Source organism: Octopus bimaculoides, chromosome 9 (genome assembly GCF_001194135.2).
Source record: "Octopus bimaculoides isolate UCB-OBI-ISO-001 chromosome 9, ASM119413v2, whole genome shotgun sequence".
NCBI lineage: Eukaryota > Metazoa > Mollusca > Cephalopoda > Octopoda > Octopodidae > Octopus > Octopus bimaculoides.
Window position 1 is genome coordinate 20,043,795 of NC_068989.1, and position 10,433 is coordinate 20,054,227.

Below are 10,433 nucleotides of genomic sequence, written 5' to 3' on the forward strand. Positions count from 1 at the left end.
GTGCCCCTGGACTGGCTCTTGTGCGGGTGGCACATAAAAGACACCATTTCGAGCGTGGCCGTTTTCGTGCGGGTGACACGTAAAAGCACCCACTACACTCTCTGAGTGGTTGGCGTTAGGAAGGGCATCCAGCTGTAGAAACTCTGCCAAATTAGATTGGAGCCTGGTGTTGCCATCCGGTTTCACCAGTCCTCAATCAAATCGTCCAACCCATGCTAGCATGGAAAGCGGATGTTAAACGATGATGATGATGATGATATATATATTGTGTGTGTATGTAGGTATGCATATATTTGTATGTGTATAGATACACACATACATACATGTGTGTGTGTGTGTGTGGCTTTATTTCATTAACAATGAAATAAATCAGATATATTTGTATTTTGAAGACTTCTGTGCTCTGATAGAAGATGAAAACCCCTCAACTATGGTTGATGCTATTAGGAGAAACACACAACGTAAAACTGAGAACTTACCAAAGCTAATGGCGAGCAGAGATTCTTATTGTGGCATTGGGAAATGCACTTTGGTTGCAACTGTTCAAAGAAAACTATAATCCTATTCTAACTCAAAGCATGCATTATCACCTCATAGTTGAGTCAGATAACCACTCGGTGGTAAAAGATTTTGTGTGACAGGGTCAATGTATACATTTAATCCTTGTAACCAAGGACAAAGTCTAGGTTCTCATCCATAAGGCTGACTGACAGTTAAGTACTCTGGTTTGGGGTTATGTACAAACGTTACCTGATTTTACCTAAATTAATGTAGCAAACACTCTGTAACAAACCATAAATTCCACAAAACCATTAAAAGAAATAGTGTGAAAGTGAGCTACATTTGCTCTCATATCTTTATTACCTCTTATCTAAAATCAATAGAAAAAAATTGTATAAAATTTTCTACCACACTATAACTGAATTACTGCTCTTATTCACTAAATAGGAAATATTTTCAAGAAAGTGTAGTGTGTTAATGTGAAAATCTCTATTAGAAACCATAAAAAACACTACATAGGTTTAATAGTAAGTATTTTCAAAACAGGATTTAATCAGTACATTTACTCCTTCAGACACAAACATAGAAGGTATGCTACTACTCTCTCTCTAGATATATTTGAGATCTGAAGAATAGTAATGTTCATACTTTCAAAGTGAATTAGTCTGCACTCTTGTACATCAATCAGCTCAAATGCTTTTTTTTGTTCATTTACATACACACATGCACACATCCATTTTATTTCAATTCTTTTTAATTTTGACATATATGGCTACGTGGAGGCGCAATGGCCCAGTGGTTAGGGCAGCGGACTCGCGGTTTCGATTCCCAGACCGGGCATTGTGAGTGTTTATTGAGTGAAAACACCTAAAGCTCCACAAGGCTCCGGCCAGGGGAGGTGGCGACCCCTGCTGTACTCTTTCACCACAACATTCTCTCACTCTTACTTCCTGTTTCTGTTGTGCCTGTAATTCAAAGGGTCAGCCTTGTCACACTGTGTCACGCTGAATATCCCTGTTAAGGGTACACGTGTCTGTGGAGTGCTCAGCCACTTGCATGTTAATTTCATGAGCAGGCTGTTCCGTTGATCGGATCAGCTGGAACCCTCGACGTCGTAAGCGACGCAGTGCCAACAACAACATACAGCTGCATTTGTTTTTCTCATGCTGGTCTTATAAGTCATAAGAGGAGCTACACAGTGAGGCTGGTTGCAGGTTTTACTTATGAGTGTTGTATGCAAGTAGAGTCTCTCATGTATAGAATATGACAATATGAGCAAAAGTGAATCAAGTTTCAATCACTATTCTAAACTTAACAGCAATGATGATGAGACACAACTGAGCAAAACAAAACGTGTGTGTGTGTCATATTTGCCATATAAACTTCAAGGACACTCGTACAGTAAAAATATTTTCTAATTGTCATTGATGGTTGTATTTATTTGAGAATTGGACAGCTATTATATCTTTGTGTATTTTATCTTCTGTCATTTCTTTAGTGATTGATGAATTATGACTGAAAACCAGTTTTATTTATCTACTTTCAGATACTGATAAGATGTTTAAATTGAGTGACAAATTGGTGATGTTGGTTACTGGAGAACCCGGGGATACGGTACAATTTGCTGAATATATTGCCAAGAACATTCAGCTTTATAAAATGAGAAATGGTAAGCACTTCGTATTCTCTTCATCATCTTAACTCAACATTGTGTACGACACAAATACACCTGACAATGCATATATATCTTAGTCTTATATAGCTTCAAACTGTCCAAATCAAAACACCCTTGTATATATTTGCTTTAAAGAAAGTAAAGTTATGGACTCTCTGATCTAAGTGAGTAAACTTTAATCTCTTCCTCTATCATTTATGAACATTCTGTAATGTTCGCTGTTATAATTGACATATACTACTGAATTTTTGTAATTTATTTTCTGAGTTTTTTTTGTAATAAAACTTACATGTATACCTGGGTCTGTTAGCTCTGAAGTGAGTAACTCAGCTTACCTGTAAATTTCTTAATGTAAAAGCTGCAAGAAGGCCAGTGAGTCCATGTCTTTTATTAATTGTATCTAATTTATTACCAAAATTTTTGTTTTTGTCATCTTTTTTAGTGTCGCTCTTATAGCCATTATTATGTAATCAACAGTCACACAGGCACATTATTTTTTAACACACATGATTATTTACTTTAAAAAGAATAATTTTTTTCTATAATAATGACAATTTCCTTGATGGTCTGACCACAAGTACGCTATAAGCATTTGAATAAAGAAGCCACTCTTAGGTGGAATGTTCAACTTAAAAAATTTTTTTCAATAGGATATTATGAGTTAATGCACAAATATGTTTTTGTTTTCATGATTGAGATGATTTTTTTTTTTCATTACATTTCAGAAATTTAGTAATTCATTGCTAACATCTTATTAGTAATTCCATAATTTCAGAGTTGATAACTTGTACATTATATATATATAATCAGGTTGAGTATAAGTAAGCAACGTTTTGAACCATGAAGAATTTGTACCAGATTTTTTGCAGAGTTTTGAATTTTTTAAAAACATTTTTTTGAAATTGTCTGATAATACAGACATAGACTTTCCCAAATGTATCAATAAATTAACATTGATATTTTTTTTTACCATTGTTACAATAATTTGAAATGGAACTGTCAAAGCACGATATTCGAGCAATTTTGCTATTCAACTTCTTGATGATATTGTAACTTGCGATGAAAAGTGAATTCTGTACAATAATAAAAAAATGTTCTTTGTAGTGGTTGAAGTGCCGAAACCTTCCCTAAACCAGGGCTCTTCAAAAAGAAGGTCAAGGTGACTGTTTGGTGGTGTACTGCTGGACTCATCCACTATAAGTTCTTAAAACCTGGAAAAACCATTACTGCAGAAACATATTGCCATGAAATTGCCAAAATGAACGAAAAACTGCAACTCCTCCATCCCAGATTGGTCAACAGAAGAGAGCCAATTAATTTTCAGGACAATGCTTGACCACACATTTCACTATTGACACTCTAGAAGTTGAAGGAACTTGGTTACGAAGTTCTTCCCCACCCAGCTTATTTCCCAGACATTTCTCCTTCCAACTACCACTTTTTTTTCAAGCACTTTGATGGTTTCCTGTGTTAAAAGGAGTTCAAAAATCAAACCAATACTAAAAGTGCATTTAAATAGTTCATCAGCTCCAGAACTCCAGATTTTTATGTTACCGGAATAAACAGACTTGTAACTCGTTGGCAAAAGTGTGTTGATTGTAATGGTACTTGCTTTGATGAAAAGAATTTCCACATTGTTGAAATATATTGCGATGAATTTCATGTTTCAAAATATTGCTTACTTTTTACTCAGCCTGATATATAGTCACTACATGAAGGTGGTCAGAGTGTTGTAGACACGATCACTAGATCATGAGTTTGATTTCTGGTCTGGGTGGCACATTGTGTTCTTGAGCAAAACACTTCATTTAACATTGCGCCAGTCCACTCAGGTGTAAATGGGTGACTCTATTATGGAATAGCCCTCCGATCAAAGGGAATGTTGGCCTGCTTGCCTAACCAGCAAGGTGGTATCATTCGAAAGCTAAAATAATGCAAAATGCATTGTGACCAGCAATGTTTTCATCTAACCCATGCAAGCATAGAAAAATGGACATAACAGTTAATGAATGAATGTAGTAAATACTTGATCCTAATTTGAACACGGGCCACCATCTTTCAGAGTTTGAAGAATAAGAGAGCACATTCATTTAGTTGAAACTTTGTCATTGATGCAAGCAAATAAACACCTAGAACAATGCATGCTGGAGTGAATAGAAACATATGATGTTGTTGATGACTTGTGTTGGAAGTAGAATCATAAAGTGAATGTAGAATGTGCACTAAAGCATTGATTGGGAGACATGAGTTCAATTCCTTATACATGGCTGTTTTTTTCTTTCATGTGACGTGTTGTCATCTGTTTCACATTTAATTTCAAAATTGAAAATCTATGTAATCAGTTTCACAGCATTGGTAAAATGTTCTTGAAAATTTAATAAAATGAATTATTAGATAAATTATATAAAAAAAAAAAAAAATCCCAAATGTTGTTATGAACATTTTTTTTTTTTTTTGCTCTCTTTATTAGTTCCATAGGATTATTTATATTAATTCATTGTTTTCAGGCTATGAACTTAGTCCAAATGCAGCTGCTAACTTCACACGGAAAAATTTGGCTGATTACTTAAGAACTTCAGTAAGTCACTTATTTTGAATCTTTATACTAATTTGCCTGTTTTTTTTTTTTTAAATTTATATGTGAATGCTTTTGTCAGGCATAAGAAATTTATAGTTACCATTTTCCAGTTCAGTATATGTGTTTGTTGCTCCTTTCTTTCTAGAAGTATTAACCTTTAGTCATCATCAGCAACAATAGCAGTTATGAATTGTTTGCTCCCTCAGTTTACCTGGTATTCAGTTACTATTAAGAAGGCAAGAAGGTTGTGATGTATGATCAAGATGATTGGAGTTATTGCCTTCTCATATACCTTGATTAAAAGAACCTTGATTTCACTTAGATGCCTTGAGCAAAATTAACTCCATTTACAACCTATAACAATAAAGAAACGAAAGTGTTTGACGTATTTTTCAGCTTTTAAAACTGGAAAGAAATGAAGCCAACATACTTTGTTGCATGAATGATGGGACAAATGAGATGAGAAATAAACTGGGTATGAAACTAACCAAGCATAGTGTGCTGGAGATAAGGCTGCACTTGTATTGGACTTGGAATGTGTATGGGGGATGACACTCAGAGTAGTTAGGACTGGTAGAAGAAGGAGACATGGTGAGACCAAGACCTGGTCTCAGGCTGTTGCATCTCACCATAGTTCATCTTTTAATTGCTGTCTCTTCTATTCACTCTCTTGTTCATGTTGCATTGAACAAATGAAGACAATATAAAGCAGTTAGGCTGCTTCTGGCTTTACAGTCTGGGCTTGTGTTTCTTCCAGTGTCTGCTCTGTCTGTTGTTGTTTAGTCCCCAAGTCATCATTGATTGATTAGGTTACAATCAAATGCATTCCAGGTGTTGACATTCCACCTTTTTTGTATGCCTCGAACTACCTTGTCAAATATGTCCTTTCATTTTTCAGATGGGCTATGGTTTGAGGGAGATTTGGTTGCTATCTCTTGTAGATTCAGCAACCACATAGAGGTTCTCTTGTGGATCTATTGTTTCATTGATTCATTCTATGTCTGTAGGTTCAAAATCAAGAAAAGTAGGCTTCGTCTTGTGATAGTTGTTTTTCTTCATAGATTGTTTCAAGTGATGTTCATTAACATTACAGTAATTTAGACTCGTTGAGTTATTGATGGATCAAGATAAATGGGTGTGGTTAGTGCAGTTGGTGTTAATATAAAACAGGGGAGAAGGAGTTCGAGAAGGATGCAGTCATTCATGGGTGGGGGAATAACAGTAAAATGTTTAGCAAAGAGATAATGCATGAAGCAAAACTGGGCCGATGAAAGGCAAATAGTTATTGCCTCAAATCTATTTAGGTATAAATTTAACCCTTTTGTTAAAATACACAGCTTTGTTTTAATTTTTAAAATAATGGAAAATATATTAAAATAGCTTTGTCATTATTAAGCTGGTGTTTAGAACACAAGTTAACTTGGAATTTTGAGGCAAGGCTTTAATCTATATTACTGTAAAACAGGAAGTCTCTGGTGGGTTGGTATCAAAATGCTTAAGAGATTTTTTAATCTAGAGATCAAAACTTTTTTTGTCCTTTTCCACCTTGCCCCCTTTATCTTATCTCTAATGTTCTTTCCTTCCTCTGAAAATTGGTCACACAAAAACAAGGTGACAGTGAAGCTAACACCAGTCCTTATATACTATTGCACTCAGCTTAGGAACAATAGGTGTAAGATACACAATACCTCAGTATCTTATGAATACTGCTCTTAATAGTTAATTATTTCATGACTATATTTGATGGTAGCTTGAATAAGATTCAACTGCATTTTTCAGATAATGTCTTTGGCAACTTTCATTAAGCATATTTCTTTCTGGTGGTAATTCCAAGTGGGATGGTGTTTTGCCAAGCATGATTCAGTGGCCTAAAGTGTTGATTTTAGACATTGGTCTCTTTAGTTGTAAGGGTTCAAATCCCACTGTTGGCATTGGTTAAATATTTTCTCATTTAATCTATATGAGCATTGAAAGAAAAAAAAACCTGTTAAAATTATAATGATTTGCCATTGGAGAAAATCTGTATATATCTGAGACTATGTTGTCATAAATCTGGCACCAGTGAGTATCTGGTGTTTATGTATGTTAAATATTAAAAGGCCAAACCATGATTGCTTTTATGATACATATGAACCATAGCTGAGCATTCTTTGGCAGTAGAATAATGCAAGAACAACTTAGATTTTATCAGAAATTAATACATTTCTTAAAAAACAAAACAAAGCAACAACTAAAAACAAACTTAAGTATGTATGTGTGTTTTGAAATTAATTCTTAGAATGATGACTAATTGGTTAAAGTGAACCAAAATCTTCCAAAAGCTATACTGATGTGTAAATCAGATGAAATTCCTGCCATCTTGTATTCTTCAACAGTGGAATGACTGATAAATTGGGAGTCAGCATGTGTATGTGTGTGAGTGTACATATTTTATGGAGTAAGTAACATCTTGAGTAATAAGGGTAGATTGAGTTGATTGCAGTGGGATTATCATTACCAGCAAAGGGTTATATACTACTTGTTTTATTTAATCCCATCCTTTTATATATATATATATATATATATATATATATATATATAATTGAAATTTACTGAAAAACAAAAGACGAAGACAGGTGTATAAACAACAAACAAATGTATTAGTTTGACACTAGGGAAGATGAGAAAATCTTTTATGTTTCGAACCTGTGCTCTTCAACAGAAAGGAACAGGTGGAAATAAACAGAGAGAGAATAAAAAAACTTGTGGAGTTAACAGTCAGTCATAGCGACATGGTGTGTGTATGTACACACACACACACACACACACACACACACGACAGAAGTAAATAGACACCCTTATGATCATTAAAATTGATTGAAATCCGAAATTATACTTTCAAAATATTTATTAATTATTATAAGGTGAATATCTAATATCTAGTAGTCATGCCCTTTGCATTTTTCAATGCAAGGGTCCTATAAGGCATGCTACTGAGCAGATGAGGAATAGTTGGCTAGTTGAAGAAGTGGCTTCCTTCTTGCTGCTCTGCCATAGCAGCCAAGTTTGTGGAGATACCCGACAGCTGTTCTGGAACTGACATCTACTTGTTCTGCTATATCAGAGGCCTTGTAATGAGGCTTATCCTCCACACTTCACTTAACTAAGCAAAAGGTCTTGTCAAAGCAAAGGGTCTCGTCACCCTATTAACTGTAGAAAGTGGGATCCCAAGGTTTTCTGCAATTTTATACTGACTTAGTCCACTTTCAGATTGACCCACAATATGGCTTCTTTTGTATGTGGCTTGATTAAACTCGCATATAGAACCTGAAACATAAGAATGTCCATTAATAAAAAATATAAACCATTTCAAATTAAAATAAACATAAAACAATGTTTTATGGAGTGTCTATTTACTTCTGTCATGTCTGTGTATATGCAGGTGTGTCCGTGTAATTAAGAAGCTTGCTTCTTAATCATGTGGTTTCCATTCAGTACCACTGTACATCATCTTAGGCAAGTGCTTTCTGCTGTTGCCCTGTGTTGATTAAACCCATGTCAGTGGGTTTCATCAATGGAAACTGAAAGAGACCTACGTATATTCGTGTATATGTGTGTGTCCGTGTGTAGTCTTGACATTGAACATTTGTTTTTGTAAACAGGCTTCACTGTCATACAAGTGGTGTCGTTTGTTTCCAATGTTCCATAAAAATGAAAATGTGTCCCTCTGCAGAGAAATAGTATTTTGCTTGGGAGCAGGTGTGGGTTGGCAATGAGAAGGGCATCCAGTCGTATGAAACCTGCCTCAATAAACTTCTCCCGACTTATGCCAGAAGGGAAAATTGAATGTTAAATTGATAACGACATACATGTATCTATGAAACATTTGCACTGACATTATATAATCTCTTTTCTTACAGTCGCCATACAATGTGAATTTCCTACTGGCTGGGCATGATGGCACAGATGGCCCATCCTTGTTCTATATGGACTACTTGGCCTCTCTGTCTGAAGTCCCATTTGCTGCCCATGGCTATGGAGCTTATTTTACCCTCAGCATCCTTGATCGTTACTATGATGAAGGTATTTCAAAACATTTTATCATTTCATGTGTCTCCTCTTCCCATCTTCTCTCTGTACTATTTATCTGTCTGTCTGTCTGTCTGCCAGCTTGCCTCTTTGTCTTTCTCACTTTGTCATTGTTTTCCTCTTCCTCTAAATTTTCATATATCTTTCCCTCTAATTGACTATATATCTCTCTTTCAATCTCCATCTCTTTCTGTCATCTTAACTTTTTTTATATTAACGTTTGTCTCTTTGTTTCTTCTTTTTTTTTTTCTTTTCTCTCCTTCTCTCAAGGAAGACAATAGACTAACTGTACCAAATTTATCTTACTCACGCACGTGTGCGTGCAGCTGTGTGATTGGGAGGTTTGCTTGCCAACCCTGTGATTTCACTTTCAGTCCTGCTGCATGGCATCTTGGCAAGTGTCTTCTGTTGTAGCCTTGAGTTAATCAAAGTCTTCTGAGTGGATTTGGTAGATGGGACCTGTGCTGGCATGTTGTCTTAACCATCACTGTTAGTTGTAAACAAATGATGTTATTTGCTTCCAGTTTCCCATGTCTGGCCAAGCAAACTTCTTAATGTCACAGCCATGTCTATGTCTATAATATATGTATAAGAAAATTAAGACCATGAAATATGAAGCAGCAACAACATAATTTCTTGTATAGTTTGTTGGTGGGTGATTTCCTACTATGAAATGCAGTAAAGCCAGTTATGACTAGTCTCAACAAACAGCATTGTTTCGTATCAGCTGGATTTTACTTGACTTAATTGTTGTATTTCATTCCTCCAGCCTCAGTTATATAAAGGTCAACCCAGATCCAGCAGACCTATTTATTCAGCTGCAACATTCTTAACTGTGTTTCAGTGCTAGGTAGTTGTTTGTTTTGCAGTTACTCTTTTTATTATATGCTTATTTTTTAATTTTATATTTCAGAGATTTTAGTGTTGTAATTCTGTCATTGCTTGTGTTATCCTCTATACACTGTCATTAGCACACCAGCTAAAAAATATTGTTCTGTCTGTGTGTTTGCTTGTTTCTCTGTTTGTCTGTCTTATTAGTAACTGGCTTTCAGACAGGGAAAGAAATGTTATATCCTGGAAGGATTTATTAAAGTACGTAGTTCATTCATAACCGCCACACCTTGTTGAGTATAGGACTGACTGTTGCATTAGTGCTATATATATATATGTATGTGCGTGTGTGTATTGTGAGACTTGTTTTTCATGTTAGCACAATTTCAAGGGAAGGGCATACACTTATGAAATATGTTTTATAGTTGGATTCTAAATACATAAGAGGTAAAATGAGAGGTGGAGAGTAAACTAGTGTGTACGTAGTAAATTTGGCATATATTTGAGTTCAACAGTCTCTCTCTCTCTCTCACGCTCCCCCCCCCCCACACCGTTTTTGAAGGAGTGTTTTGTGGTTGGATGCAGTTCCTGTTGCCAACACTTTTAGTTGCCTCTCTGGACATACAGGGATACTGTGTACCAGTTCTAAAACCCAGAACACTCATACATATAAATATGTATGTGCTTGTGTGTATATGTGTGTGTGTGTGTGTGTGTGTGTGTGTGTTTGTAATATATATATATATTCGAAACATCAGGTTAGAATAGAGGCAGCTGATG

At 35.4% G+C, this 10,433-nt stretch overlaps 1 protein-coding gene and 1 long non-coding RNA gene across 2 annotated transcripts in view; one reads left to right on the forward strand and one right to left on the reverse strand.

The window, feature by feature from the left end:
- Window positions 1-1,757: 1,757 nt before the first annotated feature.
- The window catches only part of LOC128248705 (proteasome subunit beta type-2-like), a 44,746-nt gene continuing 36,070 nt past the window's right edge, over window positions 1,758-10,433 (forward strand). The window contains exons 1-4 of the mRNA XM_052970474.1: window positions 1,758-1,902; window positions 2,048-2,170; window positions 4,684-4,754; window positions 8,654-8,816. Coding sequence (XP_052826434.1) covers window positions 1,773-1,902; window positions 2,048-2,170; window positions 4,684-4,754; window positions 8,654-8,816 — 487 coding nt within the window. The 5' untranslated portion in view covers window positions 1,758-1,772. The remainder of the gene's footprint in view (window positions 1,903-2,047; window positions 2,171-4,683; window positions 4,755-8,653; window positions 8,817-10,433) is intronic.
- LOC128248706 (uncharacterized) overlaps window positions 7,624-10,433 on the reverse strand; it is a 19,333-nt gene continuing 16,523 nt past the window's right edge. The window contains exon 2 of the long non-coding RNA XR_008264874.1: window positions 7,624-8,060. This is a non-coding gene — a long non-coding RNA (uncharacterized LOC128248706). The remainder of the gene's footprint in view (window positions 8,061-10,433) is intronic.